Source organism: Monomorium pharaonis, chromosome 3, assembly GCF_013373865.1.
Source record: "Monomorium pharaonis isolate MP-MQ-018 chromosome 3, ASM1337386v2, whole genome shotgun sequence".
NCBI classification, from domain to species: Eukaryota; Metazoa; Arthropoda; class Insecta; order Hymenoptera; family Formicidae; genus Monomorium; species Monomorium pharaonis.
In genome coordinates, this window is record NC_050469.1 from 4685392 (window position 1) to 4713389 (window position 27998).

The 27998-nt window shown below is 31.8% G+C and overlaps 2 protein-coding genes across 5 annotated transcripts in view; one reads left to right on the top strand and one right to left on the bottom strand.

Annotated features, from left to right (window-relative positions):
- Positions 1–755: 755 nt before the first annotated feature.
- The window catches only part of LOC105837301, a 115007-nt gene continuing 87764 nt past the window's right edge, over positions 756–27998 (top strand). For 3 of the 4 annotated variants that reach the window (XR_004962539.1, XR_004962541.1, XR_004962540.1), the window contains exons 1-5: positions 756–1121; positions 1292–1520; positions 1642–1707; positions 1812–1915; positions 5881–6048. Coding sequence is in view for 1 of the 4 variants with exons in the window: in XM_012681938.3 (XP_012537392.2) it covers positions 883–1121; positions 1292–1520; positions 1642–1707; positions 1812–1915; positions 5881–5959 (717 nt within the window). In the remaining 3 variants the exon portion in view is untranslated. Of the gene's footprint in view, positions 1122–1291; positions 1521–1641; positions 1708–1811; positions 1916–5880; positions 6295–27998 lie in introns of those variants that run through there. The other variant, XM_012681938.3, reaches the window with a different exon arrangement.
- Positions 2151–27976, bottom strand: LOC114254715 (anionic trypsin-2). Its single transcript, XM_028191711.2, has 5 exons — positions 27527–27976; positions 13417–13594; positions 6508–6806; positions 4958–5109; positions 2151–2664 (listed from the first exon to the last, which is right to left on the bottom strand). Exons 1-5 carry the CDS (start codon positions 27756–27758, stop codon positions 2440–2442), a joined length of 1086 nt encoding a protein of 361 aa, XP_028047512.2. The 5' UTR covers positions 27759–27976; the 3' UTR covers positions 2151–2439.

Sequence of the window (27998 nt, forward strand, 5' to 3'; positions counted from 1 at the left end):
AATGGAATTTATCCATCTGTTGCATTGTGTAATCTCCATATATATCGCAATAATAAATGTAAATATCGAACGAGATCAATCTTCAAATGCTTGAAACGATCGGTTTGACATGCATATCATTATTCAGATTAGAAACTCAGTATTAAAAATTTATATAGATTTTAAATATAAATATATATGATTACAGATATAAAATATGTGTGTTTTCTATCTGTGTGTGTCTATCTATCTATACATATATATGTATATTATATATAATATATACATATATATATATAGGAAAATAATATTTAGAAAATGACTGTAGTAGTTTTTTTTACCAAAAATTGTGATACATTATATAATATTTTATTTATAATTACATATAATTTTATACACATTACATACGATTGTACATACACACTTGTTTTTATTTCTTCAAAATTTTATTACTAACGCTTAAAAAAAATACGAAATTATTGTTTGAAATACCTTTTAATTTAATTTCTTATTATTTTTCTTGTATATATAAATAGAGATTATACAAAAGGAAGAAACATATTTTATACATAATTATATAAATTTATATTTGTGAATATAGATTTTTTGTTAAAGAGGATATCGGAAATACCGACCGGTCTTGTCGAGAGTTCAACCGAATCACGTATGAGAGGTCGCCAGGAATTGATAAATCAGCTGTTTCGAAATGCGCGGCGTTATACCGAGTCGGTATTGTTATCGTCTTCGCGGTGCCGTGGGATGCGTAAAGATGGCAGCAGCTTAGCGATCGTTTCATCGTTTGCCTCCATTGCCTCTGCCTGCACAATTGTTTATCTGCTCCATTTACTCACACCGACATTACCTTGTGAATGAAAACGAGTGACATTTGACTAATTAATCAAAATGATTAAATCTGCGCTAGGGTTGGCAAAATTTCTCGGATTACGGGAAAGCGTGTTGGCCGATGGCCGACTGATCTCGGCGTTCGTGCGTTTGAGTGCCATAACCTCAAGGAAGATTTGCACTACTTCGTTGTGCGACAAGGAGATTCGAACCGGGAATGAAAAGGTGAAAGTCGGTACCTCAAAATATGGATTGGTTGAAGGAGAAACTATGCCCGAGTCAACAGACATTAGCCAACAGTACGTTGCAGTTTTATTATAGCTTGTAAAACAGTCTCAAGTTGTGTTAGATTTTTAAACTGTATTATCTTGGCTGTACAGACAGAAAAAAAGATTTACTATTACAATCACCAGAAGTGGTTATACCAGAAGTGGTATAATTAAATTTATTGATCCTCTTGATTTTATAGAGGACATCTATTTCCTGACGCAGATACGCCGAATCGACTTTTCAATGGTGTACCATACAAGGAATTGCATATTGTCAATATAAAATCAACTCCTAACAATACACTTATGACGTTTACGAATTCTAGTGGATTGGTATTATCACTGCATACGGCAGGTATAGAGGGTTTTAAGAATGCTAAGAAAGGGACAAACCTTGCTGCTCAACAAGCAGCTATGACTCTTGGCAATGTAAGCATATATGGAATGTGATCTGTTATGAGGTTTTATGCATGAAATATGATGTATTAATTATACAAAATACAAATATATGTATTTATCTTTGAAATATATATATTTGCTTATTTTTCAGCGTATTCTTGAATATGGTGTGAACACAGTGAGAATACGAGTACAGGGTATTGGGCCTGGTAGAATGGTGGGTATTTTACAAATGTTATTTTTTATTTTCTATATTTAATGCAATATATACTATAGCTGCCAAGTAACATATTCTAATATTAAAACTTTTATGGCTTGCAGTCTTCTATAAAAGGTCTTCAAATGACAGGACTGAACATTGTATCAATTACAGATAGTACCAGAGTAAGTTGGAATCCTCCAAGGCCACGAAAACAAAAAAGACTGTAATTATTAAATGTTATAACTTATTAATTATAATTGAGAGGTGTTAATACATATGGTAAAAGTTTTCCCTGATGCATTATTTTATTTTTCCAAATAATTGTAATATATATTTGGAATAAATTATAATTTTAATGATTAAAATTTTTCAGAACATATATACCTTAATATATGTCATTAGAACTGGGACATTAATTAATTTCTGGAATATTAATTAATAATATAGTTTATATCTTATTTTTTATTTTTTTAATATACTAATTATTTACAACAAGTAATTATTTTATAGACTTAATAAATACATATAATAAATTAATTTCTTTCCTGAGAAATTAATATTTTTTGTACATCACATTACTATGAGGATATTCTATGAGATTCAAGATACTTATTTTGATGATATTTAATCTTATATATTTTGTAAAATGAACTAGATTAAATATAACTGTAAAAAGTAAAAGAAAAACAGAAAGGAACATATTACATATTTTTTAACATTTGTAATATATATACTACGTTACGTATATTATATTTTTGATTTGGAATAAAATGAAAGTTGGAATTTTTTTCCATGTTTAAGATATCGGCTAGACTTTATCTTTTGAATTATCCAATCGACATAATAGGAATTTCTTGTGTAAACTCCTGGAAGTCGCGGGCGCGCGCACCCAAAACTGCCCGAAACGATTCCTACGACAATCAAGGGTTCGGCAGAATGACTTCCGACCATTAGGGGCCCACCGCTGTCAGCCTGAAATAAAATACAGAATGCGTATAGTCGTCCCGTAAGCTTCCGTGGTTATGGTAAACGTTGCGGTACAAATTCCACTTGCTCTAATACGGATTGCAGGGTGGCAGGAGTATCCATCACGATGGTTTCGGTATCGTCGATACCACACAGATCCGGATCGTAAATCTCAAAATGGAAACGGGCTTTTAACGATATTATGTTTATTGTCATCGATATTTCGGGCATTTATATAGTTTGAATAATTTGAAGAATTCATAAATTGCGCTTTTTCTCTGGGTCTTGTGAAAAATTTAAAAGAAAGGTTTAATTGTTTATGATTTAAAATGTTGACATTTGATATTTTTTTATTAAATAAATACAACAGTTCTTAGAAGAATACCGTCTAATTCATTAAAACTTCAATTATTGAGCAATGAATGTAAACCAGATAGCAAAATGCTAACAGTATACTAACAGGTATGCTAATAAATTTAGTCATAACTATAGAGCAGATTCTCCTGTTTATTGTGTTCTCTTTAAATTTAGTGTTTGTCATTCCAATTTGTTATAATGTAACAGAGAAATAGAGCACACCTTGCTATGATATCACATCGTTTTCTGCTTTATTTCTGAGAAACTGTCGATTGTACCCAACTATTGCTAGATTCTACTAATGTAATATGCAACACTTGCAGTATGCAATACATACTTTTGACAGATTCGACTATTTAAATGAACTTGATTTATTATTTATACTAAATTCCTTAAAATAAGGTTAAATTTGGAAATTAATAATTATATTACGTATCGAAATTTCTCTCTTAGAAAGACATCTAAAATTATTAGGGAAATAGATAGGGAATTGATCACTTTTCGATGCGCTAAATATAACATTCTTCAACTCGGATCCGCGTTACATCCGATATATCTTGAAATCAATTTTTATAGTTGCCAGTCGTAGTTCTCGCGCAAACGAAGTAAATAGGAAATCTAGCACATTTCAATTCCCATCGGAATCTTCAGCGAGATTGTACTTTCGAGACTTTGTTCTTCTTTGATATATCTCGAACCAATATGTCCGCGTTTTCGATTGTTTTCCCGGGAATATCTTCGTCTAGAGAAAATATAAATTGCTGATAAAGGCGCGAAGGAAACTTATCGAGGACAAGATCGAGAGTGGTATTCTCATTTTTGTTCCGATGGACGCCGACTTGGTAATGTCGTGGTAGGGTTCCCGTGGGAATTGCCTTTGCGGAAACTGTGCTGTTGGTCTCAATTGACGACGTAAATTTAGTACTCGCGCCTTGGGCGAAGTTGTATACCTTATCAACGTTAAGAGGGATGCCGGACACGAGAATAGGAAGGAAATCATTGACTCCCAAATTATTACAACGTCGTCAATATGGTGTCATATCTCTTCTGTTTCTTATAATATAAAAAAAGAGACAATAATTTTGAAATAAATTTAACATACACGATATAAAAAGGGTTTTTGCTAACATATCTAAATATTTAGTTAAATGCAGATGTGAAAATAATTTTTTGTTTAACAATTAAAATAATTATGCGAAACGCTCAAGCATTAGGAACAATGCTGCAAAAAATTTTGTTCTTTTTGTAATCACCTTGATCATCTTACAAAATTTTTTTTGTAGTTTGACAAAATTATTTTCAGAGTTGAATCTATCTCAATTTTCAGATATTTCAGTAAAAAATGTTTTTTCCACGTATACGTGTATACGTGTGCGTGGATTAGTGATATGAACAGTTGCGTCCAATTTATATTATTTATTTTTTCAAAAACCAGAATTTGTTCCGTGTATATTTGATTAAATTAAATATTATTAATTGTTAGAGAAACATATGCTTTGTTTAAAAAAATAACTTGTTATGTTTTATCAAGCAATCATGCCGATAATACAGATTATACAATGCCTTTCGTTCTTTTAGTAAACGTTATCGCTCCTTCTCCAGTCCCTGTTACAATTTCGCATAAATACCGGCCCACGTTGGAGATCCGCAGAGCGAGGCCAATGCAATTATATACGATCCAATTACCGGGAACCAGTATCATCTAGCATGGTCGGCTATCATGCCTGAACAGCATTGTATGCGCATTACCACGGTAGCGTGGGTATTTATTGAAATTCGCGTCGTGCCCGCCTGACGAACCATGAATTCCATGATCAAGCGATTGACAAGCAACGCGGTGCGAGCAGCGATGCGGAAACGTAAAAATCTGAATGCCTACGCAACTACGTTTCGCGCGACCGGAAGGAACCGAATTTCGCAGCGAAACATATCTTTCACTTACCCAGCATGCGTCCTTTCCTCCTTTCTCCCAGCCGGCGCACATTTGATTCGTTCCAATGTCGACTTTCTTGCCCTGATCTGCGAACCATTTGCCGCACCTAGTGTTGTTTATTACGCGAACCTCCACTTTCTGCAGCACGTTCGCTTTCTTGCCTGGAACGTAACAGTGATTTGTACGCTGTGACTTTTTCGCGGACAGATTATCGCTAACATTCGTCGTTCTCCTAAGACGGGACTCCAAATATCATTAAGGGCCGGTTTCACCATCTCCGATTATCTTAACCGGTTAAGGTAATCGGAGATGGTGAAATCGGTCCTAAGACAGATTTGACTTGAACTGTGCATCAGTTCTAATAATGAGAAAACATTTTGATATGGCAGTGTTAAAATCATACTATGATATTTGAACTTTGTAATGCATGCTTTAATATAAATTAGTGTCATGTCGGTATCAGCATGAAGAACTGTTACATGCAAAACGTTATTCATGAAAACATAGTAAGCATTATTCATGAAAAGCCATAATATATTTTAACGGATGAATTTAATTAATAATAATTACTGCATATCTCATTTACGTTGTAATCTAATTGTTGCATTAATTATAATATCTAAAATGCTTTACAGTTTTTAAATAAAAATGCAATTAATGCTAAACTAATGAAACTAATTAATAACATGAAATTCGAGCTGACTACAAGATGAACTATATTGATTTGACAATTTTTAGATATAAAGTATTACTTTTGTTTATTGAAATATCAAAGTTCTTTTGTAATTGGAGCACATGTAGTATACAAAATTTTTATATTTGTACATTTTAATTAATGTTTCAGGTTAAAATAACTTTTTTCTAGAAATAATGCGCATCTTGATGATTCTGTTTTACAAGTAAAATGACCTTGTCCATTTTATTGATTTCAGGGAGATGGCGAGAGAGAGAGAGAGAGAGTTGATATACTTCCACGCTATGGGACTTCAACGCTCGCAGGAACTTTGGTGATTATGGAAACTTTGGCGCGTGTTTCGTCGCTTCGATCGTTATCGTGCTAAGATTTATCGAAACTCTTCAAGCTTACCGATGTATCTCAGGTATTTATGAAGACCCTAATATATTCGCAACTTAGTCGACATTCAAGTATGAGCCTTGTGTAATCCGCCTAATGGGGATTCACGATCTATGAATAACGCAATCGTGTTCGCATATAAAAATGTAGTACTTCTCGACGTACTCGTTAATTATTAATAGTAATTGAAAGACATCAAAGGCGTTCGAAAACGCATAATTGTCGTTGATAATCTAATTGACTCTTACGATTAAATATTTTATAAAATTTATAAGAAATGTTTGAAAGAAAAATTCTTTTACTATATATTATGGGACAAATTGAAACGTCTGGTGGTAACTTTATAAATAATAACTTTCTACGTTTGTCGAGACATCAAAGTACGCAAATACATAGCCGGCGTAATGAGAGCTAATTCTAGGACGTCGCACGTCACCCATCGTACGTAATCAATATCGATAAAGAGGGGCAATTATTTACTCACGTTGGTTTGTATCTTCTACGAGATATCCCCATCCTGTAACTAAAGCATCGACGTCGTTGAAGGCGCTATACCCTGGTTGCCCTGTGGCCATCGGTAAACATGCGGGTTTCACGCTTTCCGACCAACTGATCGGTCTAGCAAGCTCCAGCAGAACAATATCATCCACAAACTTGCCGCACGTGTGGCCAGGATGAAACATCGCCTTTTTGACCAATTCATATCTTGCGGCCGGATCGCTTATATTATGTGCGCCCAAAATTACGCGCACTTCTCTTTCTGGAATCCTCTTGTTTGTGGCGCTGAAATTGAACCGAAGGTGAAAGATTTAATTTATGAATGATATACTCTGAATTATTTAACAAACGCTGTTAAAACAAATACATTTTCCCTCATATTCTCTGTTTTCCTCTTTTTTTCACGAGGATATGTACTACAGAATGCCAAAAGTATAAATTACACGATTAATTATTTTTAATATATGAATATTTTTGTTGGCGTATAACAATATGCTATATAAGTATATTGCAATTATAATACACATACATGCATTCGAACTTACAGCATTTAATTTATTTTCTTATTTTTTAAGAACAATGCAAAATGTAAAAAAAACGAAAACAATAACACATTACGAGAAAAATAATATATATTCTATATAATCTACTTATTTTTATTGCAATTATTTGTAAAATTGAATTGAAAAATTACGAAGCACACGCGCATATTTTTTACATGTGTACTTTACATGTCGTATACAAAAATCCATCAAAAAGTTTGAGATGTACATATCTTTCAATGTTGGGGAAACCCCGAGAGTGGTTTGACTTACACGCTTCTCATAAAAATCTTTATTTTCGCATCGTAAAAATCGCGAGCAAAAAACAAAACGTATTTCTCATTCTTTCTTTCAATTTCTTCACAAAAAACTTCAAGTTTTAATATGAATGGAGGAATAATACCAGTAAGCAATCATTGCACAAATTTAGGGCAACAAGAATAGAAATGTTCGAGGCGAAAAAAATCCCTTACCATCGAGATGCATCCCTTCATTTCTTTCTCCCGCCTAAACTCCCTCCCTCACCTGTGCCGACGAATTCCAGCTCTTTCGCAGTTTCTTTTCCTTGGACGTCAGTAATTATTTAACCGGGATTTTTGTCCCGCTCGAACGACGCGTCTCTGCAGAGCTCCCTTGAATACCTGACCTGGCTGGAGTGGCTTCAGTTAATTAATCGGTTCACAGTATCTCTGAATAATTAACAATATTACGGCACTCCTTCCATCAGGACTATCCGCTCCATTCGTACCTCCCCTCCCCCCTCATCTCCGTCCCGCATCTCGTGACTGTGTTTCGCAAGCCCGTACCGTCCCACTTTTGTCAATAAACCCTTGCACATCTTCCCTCACGCTCCTCTGGAGTTTATCGCGGAGCGTTTTCTAAGTTTCCAGGCCCTGTTTCGCCGCCGCTCTTTACAAAGCCTCCTTAATGGACCTTTCCATCGTCGTCGAGTCCCCGCTATTGTTCCGCGGCTCACGGATTATACGGTTTACTTTCAATGCATCTCCGGCACTCGCTTCTCTCTCCACCGGCGTCGCGCCTTTCCAATTAAAATGCACGAGCGCTCAGACGGATCGCAACGGAGGACGTTGCTCGTTGCGACGAAATGCATTGCGACGACCATTACAGCAATGCTAATTTGTTTTAGGCAAACGTTTAATAAAATTGGCTTATATTAGACGTTTGCCTTTTGTTTATATGCAACATTATGTTTATTATGTCTTTACTTGAGATAAATTGGTAGCAATCGGTTATAAAAAATTACTTCTAATACATCATACAATTTGTCATAAAATTGATAATATTTACTGTAATGAGATTTATTACTTTCGTTTATTCAGTATGTTGTCATAAATATAATAGCCACATCATATTATTACACGTAAATGACGGTTTTATTAAAGTTGTTTAAAAATTTAGTTAAATGTGTCTAACTAAATTCTAATTTGTAGATTAGAAAATAATTTTTGTTAGAAATCATTAAAATAATTATGTAGAAATCATCAAAATAATTATTAGAACGCTCAAGCTGCAGATAGAATATCAAAATTTTTGCAACATTTTTCATCATATGCTTGAGAATATCTTACATAATTAATTTGATAAAACGCAATAAAATTATTTTCTGATCTGTATATAGCTAAATGTTTAGATTCTTCAAAACCGTCTTTTTATATATATAAATATTTATAACATTTACATTTAGATGTTAATTTGTTTATTCGGTTTGTATGTTATTAGAGATGTTCCATTGACAGTAGAACAAGCATGATTCTTCATACAAATTCTAATTCTAATTCATGATGAATGAAATATTTAAATATAAATATTATGAAAATATTGATTAATTAAATGGCTGATATTGATATCTCATTAGTCGTGAATCGGTATTATAGTTAATATGAAGAATTGTTTTACTCTCAATGAAGTATCTCTGACAACATACTAGATCATTATGAACATTTAATAATTAATTAGTTATAAATTTTACATAGATATATGCAAACAATTATTTTGCTCTAATAGTCATGTGATCACTATAAAATCAAATGTGGTCTAATTTAGTTACAACAGTTTACATACTCGAATAATCATCTATATAAAATTCAAATATTTTAATTTATAAAAGTCTTCAATTTTCTTGTACTGTTTTTTTATTTGTTCAAAAGACAATTGAAACAAAGAACAAAATCAACATACGGTTTCCAATCTATTAAAATGAATTAAAACGGGTAAATTACTCGGTCTATACTGTCATAATTGCATTCTTTTTTCATTGTATGAACAATATTTGCTATCCAGGACTACTGATTTTTTTTATTAGCGACTTCGTTAAAAATTAATTGGACGCCGAATCGATTGGGTAATTTGGTAAATCGATTGGAATTAATTTTGGTCCGGCTCGTTAAATCGTGCAGTTCTCGTGGCACTAGTATATTGACACACGGACGCGTCCGTGAATTACGCAATGTTGCACGCAGAATGACGTTGGTAATAAGGTACTGCTGAACATTAATTTACCGTGGGATATCGCCGAACGAGAAATATCGACGCTGCGTCGCTAAGCTGCTAGTTCTTGTATCACTATACAAGGGCATAATTCATATCTGCTTGCATGACGATTAATCAACCGTATTATTCACAGCGCGCGTATTGTATTAATAGTAATTGGTCGACGCGTCACCAGTTTGATAGAATAATGTGTTATAATTTGTTTGATCATTTACTAGTCTAACGAGTTCCATTTTCTATGCATACAGCTTATGTTGTATGAAAATAGAATCACTATTTTAAATAAAATGTCTTTTTTGGATAATAAATGTTAGGTAAAATATTTATGCCTGTTTTTACGAAATTTAACAACGGAAATTAACTTTTAATAACAATATATAAATTAACTCTTAATAATAATAATAGAAAACAACCATTTTTTACAAAATAATAATCTTTGTTCTTTAAGCAAAAGATAAATTATTATTAAAAGTGGCACTTTAATTACCACTGCACTAGAAAGAATAATATTAGAAATTTTTATACCAAACATGCTATTGATATTTATTTAAAAGATTATACAATTTTTAAAATTTTGGCTTAGTACTACAATTCCATGTCCATTGCATATTTATAAAGTAAAACACATAAAGAATTAATATGAATTTTAAACATTGTATAAAATAGTAAGATCAGGATATTAACTTTTTTTCAATTTTATATCGATAAATTCAAAACTTTTTAAATGAAAAAGTAGTTACAACCATGTACTATTTGACACAAAACTAAATAAACTGAATATTAGCACAATGTATGAATGAACATGGAAATTAAAAAAGATCTTATACGACACCTTTTTGAATTACCGTATAACAATATATTTTTATATTATGTGATAGGATTTCAAGATCGACTGTTTACTGTTGCGTTTATATTATATAACTAGAATTCTATTTAATTAAAAAATACTGAGAAGAAACTGCAATGAATTTTATTTATTTACTTTTTATTTCGATACACGATAACAAGGGATCTAGTTGCCATAAATTTGACGCAGCGAGGCGTTAGATATCACTGGTGAGCGTCAGGTTGTCTGTTTTTGCGCGTAAATGATACCACAAGCGGCGAGAAAAACTAAAGAGGGAGGAAAAGGGATGAGGTAAAGTGAAACGATAGTGGACACAGCCACCTTCATTTTCACGCCCTCCCGCCTCGCATCTTGTTGCAACGTTTTCCATACGTTTTGCATGGCCGCTAGCAATTACCGAGTGGTCTGTAATCTACACGCAATCATGGTTTACAACGCCAAGCTCGGCGCTGAATTCTCTCTACGGCCGCTCGTCGTCCCCGAACGGCCTCTATTGCCCTCCCCATCCCGTCCTTCTGTAATCTGTCCAGTGACCGAAAGGGATACGCAATATCTGTACGTTTTGTTACCCACCCAGCCATGGGTCCGCTCGCCCGTTTAATTATATCTATACGAAAGCTTTCCTGCATACGTTGTTGTGCAAACTCGTCTGCTGTGCAATGATAGCAATTCATTTATAATACGCGTTCTAAAAAGAAACATTCAAAATTTTTAACTTAATATTAACGGAAGTGAGATTTTCAGTGACGTATAATGAACAATTTTCTATCTAATACATTACACCTAGTACAAGAAACAAGATTTAAAATCACGTTAGGTTTTTGTAATATTTATACATTTATTTTATTAAAGGAATAATTTATATTGATTGATTAGTAATATGCTGAGAATTTTTGTACGAATGTTTTGTGAGATTTTCACTTGTTTTTATTTGAAGCTTTCCGCTTGACTTAGTAACGCGATAAAAATCATATACGATGCATATCTATTTGCTGTATTTATATAACAGGTAGGAAATATTTCTGTGACATCGGTTAAATTTTATAGTAAATTCTTTTATGTCAGCCATCATTTTTATACGTGCGTATACGTATCAAGTTGTTTTTTCTTTGAAGAATGTGATTTATTTTTCGTGGCATAGTAGAAATTTAAAAAAAAATTAATCGTCTGAAAATGAGATAAAACTTGTGTATATCTCATATAATCATAAATTTGAATAATCACTGACCCTCTTTCTAAGCCAACGCTGTTATTTTTGCGTGAGTGCATATTACATATGATAATTACTCCATACATATTATAGAAAAAAGACAATGTACACAGATATAATTGATCTCACATTGATAATTTGTACGAAATGTTAAAAAAAATTGCATAGCCGTTTATATGTTATACACAAGTCCCCCACTGAACAAAGGTTATATGCTTGTCCAAGGCTAATTATTATCATGCATAGATACAGATAGAGAACTTATTCAGATTTAGATTTTGTTAATTAATTCTTAATAAACCGAGGTTGAGAAGTTCAACTTCTTTTAAACTTGGACTATTCTCTGGATGTGCATGCAATAGTTTGATACTAATTTTTGTTAAGATTTTTTTGTCCAAGATCATTACATTCTCTCAATCTTTATGTAAATTATTAATTTGATGTTCCGTGATCGATATTTATAATAAATTCCTATTAATGTGATTTATATATTCTGAAATCCTATTTTTGAGTATTCTGTCTGACTGATCCTCTCAATTTAAACAATTAATTATATAAATATTTGCTTGTGATAGTATTGGAATTGTATCTTTTTGTGTTTTTATAAAAATCTGATAAATTTATTTATTTAACATTTATTTTCAATGCTAGGTTTAAGGAACTTGTCTAATAATTGTTTAAAATTGTAAGCCATGCTGGGGAATAAACGAAATTGTGAAATACTTTTTATCTTCATTCTCAGTCAAGCTAAAAGATTCTACATTTTAGTTATTAATCATATGGAACTATTATTATTATTGTTAATATTATTATTAAGTAAAATATTGACAAAACTGATATGTAATAAAATTCTTGATAACATCAAATAGAATATACATAGCTAACCTTTGAGATAATAATCAGGCCTCCGGTGAATTTAACGAGATTTAATATGCGAGCATCCTATTAAAAGTTGTTAAGAAATTGTAAGTTTCAGATCGACCGTTGAAATTAAAGCCTACTTTGTAAAGGACTTAGTCTTTACAGAGTCTATATACTCCGTTATAATGAAGATGCATCTTTTGAAAACTTGTTACTGAAGCAAAATTAAGGTCGTGCTATATTGTATTTTAGGTCTACACGCGCTATCAACATACACTATTTTCATTTATATCATTTAAATTTTTTTAAACATTTATTATTAATTGCATGTTACATTATATATATTATAAAGAAACAAGAATCAATCAATTAATATATTTCAAATATATAATAACTTGAAATAATTATTCACAACAAGTAAGGTTTAGATTTTTTCTGTACTATACACTGAAAAAAAAAGTTGTTACTTTGACTAAATTTTTCAACTCAAATTTCTTTAGTTCAAGTATTTATTTATTTAACTTAAATACATAAAATATTTGAATTTTAAATCAAATCTTTATATATTTGACTGAAGTACATGAATATTTGAATTAAACAAATGTAATTAAGTTGAAAAATTTAGTTAAATTAATAACTTATTTTTCTCAGTGTACTCTATATCCTCGTAACATTTATTTCAACTCTGAAAAAATTCTTATTAAACTGATTTCTAAAAAAATTATTTATAATAATAATAATAACAATAATAATAATGGGTTTTTAAAGTTTTAAAAGATTTTCTGAATTAATTAAACTTTTTTACGATGCGATAAACTTTCAACATTAATTATAAAAATAAAGAATTTACAGTTTTTGTTTACGATACAAAAATGCAGCTTTACAGTTTTTAATATATAAATAATTAAAGCGCTAATTACTTACGAACATAAACAGTGTGCAGCACTTAATACAATTCTGTCATTCACAATAACACCTCCGCAGAAATGTCCACCTTTTCTTTTTAAACCGACCATCCATGGAAATTCCCGTGGCGCCGCATCGTGGCCTCCGACAATCCGTGCTTCTCTCATCTCGCTCCTACCGCATGGAACATCTGCCACTATCAAATACGGATTTCCTTGATTAATGCTCGATAACGATTAATTGTCTCGGCGATCTTGACGCGAGGCAAACATTTCGCACGACCTCGCTTAATACCGTAAGCTGCCAATCGATCGATAAGCGACACGATCTTGAACGCCAGCTCGATCTCGCTTTTTCTTTTTGTCACGCAAATAAAGCGAGAACGAGTATCGGTATATTGAAAGTGTCTAGAGAATTGCCAAATCGGACGATACGTTGTGATATAATCTGTTTAATAATACTGTTAGTGAGCGCCATCCTATTCTATCTTAATAAGAAAAACTTTTCATTTTTACGGAATTAATTGGACACCCAATTAACGCGTCGTTTCCTCGCAACTAGTGCCTTTTTTTTTATTCGCGTTTTTTAATATTTCCATGCAAGAGAATTTATTGTTATTAACTTTTGATGAGATTGTATAAATTATTTATAAATCGTGTCGTTATTCTCAATATAAGAATCGTATTTTACAATTCTTCTACGTTTTTGATTATTTATTTTACTATTATACTAATACTTTATGTTTATTCAACATTTTTCCCGATTAGAATAAATTGTTCGCGAATTTATTCAGAAAGTTAAGAGAAACAAGGATCCCATGAAATAATGCAATTATTATCAAATGCTGTTAGCATCGGACATCGGTCCATGTTTCGATTATTCCGATCCGATAGGGAATTACCATCTGCACTCTTGTTGACGAGAACGTATTGACAGGTTATCGATCGTCCTTAGTATTTGATGATTAATGTTCGTGACATGGCGTAAATGAGTAGAGCGACTTCCATGTATAATAGTAATGTCGGAAGATCGACGAGTGACAATGCGGTCGATTTTAAAGATACATTGTAACAGATTTGAATAATGTAATTTATTGAAAGTTCTACAAACTAATTTGATAATGAAATTTCTTTTCAAACAGAGATTTATATGATGAATTATAAGATTATAAGCTAGCCTATATAGATAATACGCATGTCCAAAATTGGAACATAAGATGCCTTAAAAGTGTTTTTAAGACGTATGTTCTTTGAAACATATCTTGTATTTCGATTTTAGACATGGTACTCTCCGGAAATAATCATGTTTGTCATGCATAAATATTGTAAATAATTAGGAAATAGTATTTAGAAACACTATCTAAACTATCGCTTAACAAAATTTTGAAAAATTTGTTTTTTATCAGTGCCAAAAATATGAAACTCTTTGTCTAAATCATACAACAATCAACTTAAATACTATGTAAAGATTATTAATATTAATTTAAAAAACTTAAAAGATAGAGATATTAATACAGTTTAATATAACTAAAGCATCAAAAATAAATATCTGATTTACTATTACGTCATAAACGCAGGTTTACCTTAAAATAGCGAAGGCGCGTTTGTTTGCAATCGACGATTATATATCGTTATACCGCAGACAATAATCATAAATTGCGTTATTAATTAATAATAATTAGATGGCACCAATTATGTCGAATCGTAATTGATTCGGTTATTTGGTTAGAGAGGTTATAGAAGAGCTTTTCCAATAGTTCATTATTACATCTTTTCATTTATACAAATTATTATTAAAACAATTCAAACATTTCTAATCGTATATATATTTAAGTTTATAAAACATTTTTTTTTTAGAAAACAAATAATCGATTTCTTTGATTGTAAAAGAATTGATCTGCTCTGTGATTGATTTAATTATGTGTGCATACTAAGAAAGACGAGTAATCAGTTCAATCAATTGAGAAGCACTCGTAACGTATCTTACGAATTTCTTTTCAATTTTGATTGGCTTTTGGAGAGAAAGAGCATTCTTAAAATTCGCATCGACCTGAACAGCGCGACGCGCCTGTCTGTGTTGCAATTAATTGAAACCCGAAATCGCGTTACCGAAATGTTAACCGATTCGAGCGAATTCTCCCTCACCCGTAGCGGCACAGCGCTTGGCGTCGCACGGATTTAATGCCCCGAGCAGATAGGGACAGATACGGCGTATCTGTCACTACAATTCCTGCGACGTTCCTGCCCCGCGCGCAGGAATACTCCCTCTTCCCTGTACCTCTCCCCCGCGCACCACCCACAAGTCGATCCCCCTTTCGTTTCACGCCCCGACTGATTAATTGGACCTCTACGCCTACACCACCACATTTCCACCCATTCCCGTCGCTCTTCCACAACGGGCGAGGAAAGCACGTCGAAGCGGCCGAAGGGAGGCGTTGGTAGCATAGAATTTGAAGTCGCCTCTATTCCGAAACGCGTAATAGATATGTCAAAAGCAGCCCAGGGTCGCGATCATGATAATACAACCGATGCCTCGGTTTGGTGACCAGGTTTGGCGTGAAGGCAAACCCCCGTTTAGCCTTCCAGCCGGGTCAATTGTGTTCGGGGCGTTGAAAAAAAGAGTTTTCTCTCTCTCTCTCTCTCTCTCTCTCTCTCTCTCTCTGCTTTTTAGAGAAGCCTAGCCGTTGCTGTAAATCGATGATATCTTGGCAGCTGAAGTCGCAGTTACGTTTATTATATTGACAAAGTAAATTGAATGCGGACATGAGGACACAATAATCGACGTTGTCATGTCGCTGATTGACGAGTAGTTATTGTACGAGTATCGCATTTAATTGAAACGATCAACGAAAAAAAAAATGAAATTAATATTAATATTAATTCTTCTTAATATCGCATCACAACGTGTTTTACTTTATATATATTAAATATGAAGGAGATTAAACTTTGCTCAATATTGATTCTCTGCCAACGATAAGATAAATCTAGAGACAACCATGGTCATCTGTCGGAACAATTTCGGGCTCAATATCTCACCTGGAAAACCAACGAGATAAAAAGTGCTTCACAGATTACTCACTGAGTAATTATATCAAGTGTTCTCTCTGGGCCAATTTAAAATGTTACAAATCCCAAATTGGTATCGTAACGCGACGGCGCTTTAAAGGGAAACGTTCCCTAGTTTTATCAATACGATACGTATTAAGAGTTACATTCTTATCACTCCGATAATTTGGTTTGCAGCTAATAAATTCTACAATTTCGGTTCCTCTTCCGATAGGCGAGGCATATAAATTGTTTCCTGTCAAACATGTATAATACCCGAAAACCAGTGCATTATTTTCACGATTTATCACATGATTTATCATATTAGAGGCATATTTGAGATGCATTTATTAGAGAAAAATAATTAAGAGATGGGTATTAATTTTTCAGAAAAATATAAGAATTAATTTAGAAAGTAATAAAATTCCGAATATATACTAATAAGTATGTCTCTATAATTTGTATTTGTATCATTGAAACGTATGAATAATGGATGTTCCGTGTCGTCTTTTTCCTGTATCTTCCTCGATAAGCCGAGCGAGTTTGCAGCGGCATTAGAAGTTTATGTAGTCTTCTTGCGACCTCGAGCGGGTTAAGAACCTTTCTGATACCGTCTGTCATGATTTTGACATTGAACAGTCGTTGATAAAATCTTGGAGTTACTCAGCTACACCGAGGCCGGCCGAGGTCATGTACTTCCCAACTTCTGCGGCCTTTGTCAAGGCTTATCCGTTAATTTTTTTATTTTGTACACGTATTCACTTTTGTCTGCGAGGAGATAGCTCGGTGCCAAAAATGTGACTGACTTTTTTTTCTTTTAAATAAGGTTATCACTCGACTAAGTTTATTTCCTCAATTTCGAGCACTTTTATAAAATATGTCATTACTTTTTCTGTTAGTGGTAAACCACATTTTTTTCGATTTTCGACGCAGGTCATATATTCAAGCGGTCGTAAACTGCGACGTAACGGCAATGTAATTTGCGCGCAAATGCAATTTGTTTATCGACCGAAATAACGGTAGTATCCGAGCCTAATATTTCATGCAAGGAATATTTTTCCACGTAACGCCGGTTACCTGTTATTTACAAATCGCTAGATTTAAAACGGGTTTTGAGCCAAATTTCTGAAAAATATTTTAATAATGTTAAGGTGTTATATTTATGCAAATTAAATAAAATATGCCACCAGCTTTGGATATAGAATTTCGGAAAATAATGTAATCTATTTAATGGACGTTAATGTTGTGATTACGACCTGCCAATAGTATTATTAAATTAGAATTATTTAAATTTTATTCGATTTTCAACGACGGCTTGAAAAAGTAATTATTTTTAACGTTACATTGCACCCGCAGTGTGTTGCATAATATCGCGGTTGATTATTCAGTCACGATGCGTAAAATTAATGCTCATAACAATCAATGTAATTGTTCAACGAAGGAACAGTTAATAGTTGCCGATCTGATGAATAAATCACTTTGGTCTGCTTCTACATAATAAAGAGCCTAAATATTTAATAGGAACGGCCGTTTTATTACCGGTAGAACAAATAATTACCTTTATTAAATTTACTCGGGCGCCAGTGCTCCGTCTGATGTTTCGCGCCAAAGAGTGAATTGTAAACGAGATAATGACACTCTATACAACCTGCATTATGCAACCGGGACGTGTTGTTCAAATAATCTATCAGCGCGCTGTCTCTGACACGGAAGCTTTTTCGGACGTAAATCAATATGGGGGACAATTTTTTGCAGGGCGTTAATTCCATCATTTTTTTCCATGCACATGCATTTTATCTCGATCGTCTGGTCGGTTAGCCATCGAAATTTGACACGCGAAATGAAATATTTACCCATTCCTGTATCTACTTGTTTGAAAAAAAAAAACGGGGTTTGATGTTAAAAGACGATTATAAATTGTATCAAAATTTATTCAAAATATGTTTATGTCTTGATAAAAAGATATCGAAATTCTTTAAAAGATTCGTCCTTAAAGAATTTTGTATACTTCTGAGTTATGATGGCCACACATAGAAGATGGCTAATTGCTATAATTTCTCCAATTACTAAATAATATGGTCTTGTAATTATTTTCAAAGATAATCGATATTTACCGTAGTTTATGTGCTTATACTATTTGAAATAACAATATTGTGGATATTATATCATGTTATTACTTTTGACTTTGTCCGTACAGTATTTTATATGCTTATTAAAAAATGCCACAATATCGAATAAATTACAGTTGAGCTGTCACAATTAACATTAGACACATAAAGAGTAAAGTATGTAAATTGTAATGTGTGATTACATCTTTTATTTCTTTTTTTATTTTTTAATAAATACTATATCGTATTCTCTCACAGTTTGGATAAAATGGCCTCAAAAACAACAATAAATAATGCATGTGTTTATGCATATATTTTATAAAAAGACAAGAATTAAGTTGCGAACCTAATATTTTAAATTTGAAATATTATAGATATTTCTTGACAATGAGTTAAACAGATTCTAAACTTATATGAACATTTATTATTAAAAATGTTTAAAAAATAAAATTAAATATGTAATAATATGTGGCAATAAGACTAAATATGTAAAATTATAAGTTTTTAAAATTATTTTCTAAATATTAAGTACATAAAATGTGATCTAACTGTTTTATAATACTATAGCCATCTTTTTTTTAAAGATGTGAAAATTGACCACTGTTTATGTTTTAATATTTTGATAATATAACATTTTTATTAAGTATTTTCTTTTTAATGTCGACAGTGCTACATGCTTTAAGATTCAGTCAAGTATTATAATATACTAAACACTATTAAAAAATAATAAAAATAAATGTATGTTTTGTATTTTTAAAAACTATGGCCGTTATATCCGAATTTACCCTACAATATATTATTTAATAATCTGATAAATTTTACTAAATTAAATGATTGAATACACGGAAAATCAAATCAAACCTAAAATTCACGATTTAGCAAGCACGATTTTAGCATATACTTTATCTATGTGAAATAGATTACAAATAGAATTACAATTACATAATCACAAGGAGTATTAGCCATATTAATTAGCTATATTAATGATGTGATTGGTAATATGCTTTGGTTGGAATATTAGCGCTTAGTCACTTGAGTGTCGTTTGTTGCAGCAAATACTGAAATAGAGTAATATCTAAACAGTAGTATCTAATAAAAGCGTCATTCTTGCAAAATATTTTGTTATCCTAAAAATTAAAAATAAATTTATTTTATTTCGCTGAATCAGACTTTTTATAATCGATATTATGAGCAGAGATCTTTGAGTAATTTTATATATTATCTAGTCAAAATTAATCTGAATTATGACATAGGCTTGAAATTAAAGTGAAATAATAAACGTAATATTTAACAAATATTTTTCCAAAAAAACGTTTACACATTGACATGTCACATATTTTCTTTTGTTTTATTGTCTCTTTTGCTTCAGTCTCTCGTTAAGTTACTCTCAAGTATTGGTTGGCAGTGGCGGAGGGAATATTCGCTATGCTAATGGCGAACACTAAATTCGGTTTATTAACTTCCGGTGTTTCAGCGTAATCCGCAAGCTTCTATTCCGAATTCTCCATTGACTTCCGTTTACCGTCTAATGCCTCCACTCAGGCTAAATGGACGCCAACCCACAGAAAAGCTCGAGAGCGGCAGATCTCGTCGTCAACGGTGCAGCGGCAACGAACCGCTGTATAAAATGTATCTAATAATATGCAGCCGCTGTTCCAATCATTGGAAAATACATTTCGGTATTTCCTGAACTGACTTTGCAATGAGACTCGCCGATTTGCAACAAACTTCCTCTAGGTGTCTTCTATTACTTCTTGTTTTGCATCATTTATTTAACGCTTCCTTATTATGATAATTAAACTGTTTACATACGAATGTATCTGTCGAATAGCGTGCGCAAGCTAGTTACCTCGAGGAGTAACAAAGCATGTTATCGCATCTCGCCGCTACATCTCAGCGCTCTTCCCGTAAATGACTCGATAATCTCATTAGAGATTTCAGCAATGCAAAGTAAAGTTACGTGTGACTAAACGATTTTCCAATTTTGTGCTAACTTTATGATACGCGACACGCGTTTCATTGATTAAACGAAAGAATTGTTTGTTTGTTTTTATAAAAATAGAAAATGCATTTAAAACTTTGATGGCATATTGGTATATATTCATCAAACTATATCTATCTATAGATCTAATATAGATTTTTTCCCACATGAATAACTAATCCCTACAATTATTTACGTTTAGCAAATCTATACATCTGAACGTACTATACCATATACATTCATAATATAAACGTGTTTTTGTGAATAATAGTACAGTAAATAACTGAAGAAAAATAACCAAGAGATAATCCAATAAAAAAAGAATAAATAAAATTATATACATATATTTGTATTAAACAATTTTAAAGTCATTACAAAAATTAGTAAAAACATCTCATTGTTTTGTTTTATTCATATTCTGTATGAATGTAATCCTATCTAAAAAAGGAGATGTTAAATCGAATCGAATTTATTGTTGCCGCTTTTCCGAGATGCTGATTGGCTGTCTCGCTATAAAGTTGTTAAGTGCGTTGTGACTGTCTTCACTTCGTGTCATTTCCAGCTGTCAAACTACTTCGTGTCATTTTCAGCTGTCAAACTGTCACTTTTGATAGCTGATTGAAATAATTACAAGAAATCAGGGAAAAAGAAAAAAGAGCCAAATAAAAAATATACGAGAGGAAGAGAAAGAGAGAGAGAGAGAAAGAGAGAAAGGGGGGGGGGAGAAGTAAGAATCCTTTCTAAAAAAGGGCATGGCATCAATACTCGCATCTCTCGAAGTATTGTTGTCGCTTTTCCGCGATGCCGATTAAACGTGTGTCAATAGTTTTTAAAAAAGTTATGGTGTTGTAATTAATAAAAACATTTTTTTAAAAATTATTTTGCCCGGAAAACTTGAATTTTGAAAGCTGGACGTGAAGTGCTAATTGAATATCGACAGATTTATTTATTTTAACGCAGTTTTCATATAGTTCCGGACGCGTCCAATAATTTTCTAAAGAGTTCCAGTGATATAATTAATTAAAACATTTTTTAAACAATTATTTTGTCCGAAAAACTTGACTTTTGAGGGCTAAAGGTGAGATGCTGTTCAAATATCGACAGTTCTATTTATTTTAACGGAATTCTTATATAGTTCCGGACGCGTACAATAAATTTCTAAAGAGTTCCGGTAATATAATTAATTAAAACATTTTTTAAACAATTATTTTGCTTGAAAAACTTGAATTTTTATGGCTACACGACAAGTGCTAATCGAATATCGACAGATCTAATTATTTTAACGTAATTCTCATATAGTTCGGGATGCGTACAATATGTTTCTATAAAGTTCAGGTGATATAATTAATTAGAACATTTTTTAAACAATTATTATGCTTGAAAAACTTGAATTTCTAAGGCTACACGACAAGTGCTAATCGAATATCGACAGATCTAATTATTTTAACGTAATTCTCATATAGTTCGGGACGCGTACAATATGTTTCTATAAAGTTCAGGTGATATAATTAATTAGAACATTTTTTAAACAATTATTATGCTTGAAAAACTTGAATTTCTAAGGCTACACGACAAGTGCTAATCGAATATCGACAGATCTAATTATTTTAACGTAATTCTCATATAGTTCGGGACGCGTACAATATGTTTCTATAAAGTTCAGGTGATATAATTAATTAGAACATTTTTTAAACAATTATTTTGCCCGAAAAACTTGAATTTCTAAGGCTACACGTCAAGTGCTATTTGAATATCGACAGATCTATTTATTTTAACGTAATTCTCATATAGTTCGGGACGCGTACAATATGTTTCTATAAAGTTCCGGTGATATAATTAATTAGAACATTTTTTAAACAATTATTTTGCTTGAAAAACTTGAATTTCTAAGGCTACATGACAAGTGCTAATCGAATATCGACAGATCTAATTATTTTAACGTAATTTTCATATAGTTCGGGACGCGTACAATATGTTTCTGTAAAGTTCCGGTGATATAATTAATTAAAACATTATTTAAACAATTATTTTGCTTGAAAAACTTGAATTTTTAAGGCTACACGACAAGTGCTAATCGAATATCGACAGATCTAATTATTTTAACGTAATTCTCATATAGTTCGGGACGCGTACAATATGTTTCTATAAAGTTCCGGTGATATAATTAATTAGAACATTTTTTAAACAATTATTATGCTTGAAAAACTTGAGTTTCTAAGGCTACACGACAAGTGCTAATCGAATATCGACAGATCTAATTATTTTAACGTAATTCTCATATAGTTCGGGACGCGTACAATATGTTTCTATAAAGTTCCGGTGATATAATTAATTAGAACATTTTTTAAACAATTATTATGCTTGAAAAACTTGAATTTCTAAGGCTACACGTCAAGTGCTATTTGAATATCGACAGATCTATTTATTTGAACGTAATTCTCATATAGTTCGGGACGCGTACAATATGTTTCTGTAAAGTTCCGGTGATATAATTAATTAGAACATTTTTTAAACAATTATTATGCTTGAAAAACTTGAATTTCTAAGGCTACACGACAAGTGCTAATCGAATATCGACAGATCTAATTATTTTAACGTAATTCTCATATAGTTCGGGACGCTTACAATATGTTTCTATAAAGTTCAGGTGATATAATTAATTAGAACATTTTTTAAACAATTATTTTGCTTGAAAAACTTGAATTTCTAAGGCTACATGACAAGTGCTAATCGAATATCGACAGATCTAATTATTTTAACGTAATTTTCATATAGTTCGGGACGCGTACAATATGTTTCTGTAAAGTTCCGGTGATATAATTAATTAAAACATTATTTAAACAATTATTTTGCTTGAAAAACTTGAATTTTTAAGGCTACACGACAAGTGCTAATCGAATATCGACAGATCTAATTATTTTAACGTAATTCTCATATAGTTCGGGACGCGTACAATATGTTTCTATAAAGTTCCGGTGATATAATTAATTAGAACATTTTTTAAACAATTATTATGCTTGAAAAACTTGAGTTTCTAAGGCTACACGACAAGTGCTAATCGAATATCGACAGATCTAATTATTTTAACGTAATTCTCATATAGTTCGGGACGCGTACAATATGTTTCTATAAAGTTCCGGTGATATAATTAATTAGAACATTTTTTAAACAATTATTATGCTTGAAAAACTTGAATTTCTAAGGCTACACGTCAAGTGCTATTTGAATATCGACAGATCTATTTATTTGAACGTAATTCTCATATAGTTCGGGACGCGTACAATATGTTTCTGTAAAGTTCCGGTGATATAATTAATTAGAACATTTTTTAAACAATTATTATGCTTGAAAAACTTGAATTTCTAAGGCTACACGACAAGTGCTAATCGAATATCGACAGATCTAATTATTTTAACGTAATTCTCATATAGTTCGGGACGCTTACAATATGTTTCTATAAAGTTCAGGTGATATAATTAATTAAAACATTTTTTAAACAATTATTTTGCCCAAAAAACTTGAATTTTTGAGGCTACACGATAAGTGCTAATCGAATATCGACAGATCTATGTATTTTAACGTAATTCTCATATAGTTCGGGACGCGTACAATATGTTTGTATAAAATTCAGGTGATATAATTAATTAGAACATTTTTTAAACAATTATTTTGCCTGAAAAACTTGAACTTCTAAGGCTACACGTCAAGTGCTATTTGAATATCGACAGATCTATTTATTTTAACGTAATTCTCATATAGTTCGGGACGCGTACAATATGTTTCTGTAAAGTTCCGGTGATATAATTAATTAAAACATTTTTTAAACAATTATTTTGCCCAAAAAACTTGAATTTTTGAGGCTGCACGACAAGTGTTAATCGAATATCGACAGATCTATGTATTTTAACGTAATTCTCATATAGTTTGGGACGCGTACAATATGTTTCTTTAAAGTTCAGGTGATATAATTAATTAAAACATTTTTTAAACAATTATTTTGCCCAAAAAACTTGAATTTTTGAGGCTACACGACAAGTGCTAATCGAATATCGACAGATCTATGTATTTTAACGTAATTCTCATATAGTTCGGGACGCGTACAATCTGTTTCTATAAAGTTCAGGTGATATAATTAATTAAAACATTTTTTAAACAATTATTTTGCCCAAAAAACTTGAATTTTTGAGGCTACACGACAAGTGCTAATCGAATATCGACAGATCTATGTATTTTAACGTAATTCTCATATAGTTCTGGACGCTTACAAGAGTTTTTTAAAAAGTTACGGTGTTATAATTAATTAAAACAATTTTTAAACAATTATTTTGTCCGAAAAACTTGACTTTTGAGGGCTAAAGGTGAGATGCTGTTCACATATCGTTAGTTTTATTTATTTTAACGCAGTTCTCATATAGTTTCAGACGCGTACAATAATTTTCTAAAGAGTTTTGGTAATATAATTAATTAAAACATTTTTTAAACAATTATTTTGCCCGAAAAACTTGAATTTTGAGGGCTAGACGTGAAATGCAAATCGAATATCAACAGTTCTATTTATTTTAATGCAGTTTTCATATAGTTCTGGACGCGTACAATAGTTTTTGGAAAGTTACGGTGTTATAATTAATAAAAACATTTTTTAAACAATTATTTTGCCCGGAAAACTTGAATTTTTAAAGCTAGACCTGAAATGCTAATTAAATATCGACTGATCTATTTATTTTAACGTAATTCTCACATAGTTCCGGACGCGTACAATAATTTGCTATAGAATTCAGGTGATATAATTAATTAAAACATTTTTTTAACAATTATATTTTCCGGAAAACTTGAATTTTGAGGGTTGACGAGAAATGCTAATCGAATATCGAGAATTCTATTTATTTTAACACAGTTTTCTTATAGTTCCGGACGCGTACAATAATTTTCTAAAGAGTTCGTCAGAAAGTGAAAGTTTTGAAAATTGATTGAAAATTAACAGGTAACATTACATATAATATATTATAATTTTTAATTTATTTAAAGGGGATTAAGTATGGAGATAAAGTATGTAAGAGTGATATTAAGAAACATGAAAATATAATATAATGACTAATTTGTGTTTAGAGAGTGAGAGAGGGGAGGAGGGAGGAGAGTGGGAGAGCGTGAGAGATAAAGAAGAGGATTAAATAAGAAAGTAAAGTGTAAGAGTAATATTGAACAATATGAAAATAATATAATTAATATCATTAATATTATAATTAATAATTTAGAGAGTGGGAGAAAGAGCGTGAGATAGAGAAGGGCATTAAATATGATAAAGTGTGTGAGAGTAATATTACAGAAGAAAAAAAAGTGCAATGTTCAATATAAAAATGCTAAGTGGCGCGCGCGAAGCGCGCGCAATGTTGTGGTCTAGTATAATAAAATATAAATAGTATTATATATAATTAAATTTATTATTTTATATATTATTATATATATTTAGGATAATATAAAAATGTATGTATATATTGTCAATAATAATATAAAACAACAGAAAATTTGAAAAAAATAGAATTTATAAGAATTTATTAATAGTTTGTCAGGAAATATATAGATTAGGATTAAATTGATCAATATTCGTAAATGATATTTATAAAATTTCAAGTTATCTACAATCGTAAATTATCATTAACATAAAAAAATCTTTAGACAATTATAAAAGCGAGAGAAAGATCCAAAGAAAGATTTTTGATGTCCGTGTGATAGGTAAAATAAGCTGAACACGACCTATATTTGAAGTTAAAATAACACAATTATTTAAATTTTTCGAAATAATATCGAAGTGAGGTATGCTGCATAATACGTCATGCAGTAAATAAGTTTCCGAAAAATTAATTGCAACGGGAATAGTTGGCGAGCTTCTCAGAGTTTCGAGTGAACTGACTAATATAGAGTTTGCCATAGATGTTGTGTAGTTTGATAAAGTAAGTTTACTACCGAAACTTTGAGAACCACAGAAGAGGCTTTAGGTTCCACTTCACGGATAGCTACGAAAATAAGTGCGCAGGAGCGCTTCCTGCGCGTGATAGTACATATGCTTTATGAACATTTCGTTATTACTATTACAACGCGTAATAAGACACAGCGCGGCATTATATTTCGAGTTGCACGCTGCAGCATGAAATAGCATTCGCGTAATTGGAAAATAAGAAATGTAATATACAGAATTGAAATAATAAAAATTCCACGCAAAATACCGTACATTTACTGTTGTGAAAAGAAATTAAATGAAAGAAGATCTTTACACCCACAGAAAAGATTTCTGGGCTTAATGCTATTATTCTTCGATCTATTATAAAATAGGATCGATATAGCGCCAATCATATTTATTATCAAAGGAAGAATATTTTATTCTTAAATGGAAAATCTAGAATAAAATAACTTTTGATGTTATCTTATTAATTTTCTTAGAATGATTTAGTAAATTTGTGACAATCTTATGACATTCTAGATTTAAGAATAAACCGATCTGAAGGTAGAAATTTCTGATTTAATCTTAATCTTGTTTTATTTTTATACTACATAAGGTTGTAATAAGATTAAATATGTCAAGAATATTTTTTGCCTTGATATCAGAAATCCTTTCTGAGAGAATAATAATAAGGTGGTAATTTGATATACCAAGTTAATTTTTGTAAACATCTTTATAAATAGTGTTTAAGACAAATTAGAAAAATTTAGAAAAATTCTTGGATTAATAATGAGAATAAAAATATACGCATATTCTCTCTTAAGTGAGTCCCCGATTATTATAAATTTATTTTGTTCCTGCAAAAATACTTCTTTCCTATACTAAAATGTCTTCAGAATTAAAGAGAGTAACAACCAATTTTTCTCTTCAATTATTCCTTAAAAATTTTTATTTAAAAATATATTTTTTTGCTATGGATGATATTACTTGCAGGAGCAAGTAATATCATCCATGGCATTGTAATTTCGCGGCAAAAATCAATTAGCGAGGATCTACTTACAATTAGTGTATTCGGCTTGAATCGGCGTGAACAAAACTTCAAAGATCAAAAGGACAGCCACAAAACTTGCCGCGAATCCCGGATGCACCAACCCGAACATCTTGCTTCGCAGAGGGCGATCAAAAAGTGTCACACTTTCGCCCATGCCGGCGCTTTTATATAAGTCGTGCAATCGCATCTTTTTCGTCTCCATTTCTTTCTCTCTGTCGCCGCCCATCGTCCTTGTCATCATCACTTTCCGCGCAGGAAGACTGTGAACTTCAAATCCGACTCGCGGTCATCGATACGCACGATATCACCCGTGTGTTCGTTCACGGAAATTCACTGATAAAACGACCCTGGCGTAATTTTCAAGGCAAGCGTCAATAAAAGTGCCTCACGCAAAAAGGTATTCAATATGAGATCATACGATGCAGCCATGAAACTCATTGCGACCTGCCACTACGTTGGACCGTGTTCCCCACTCTTCTCT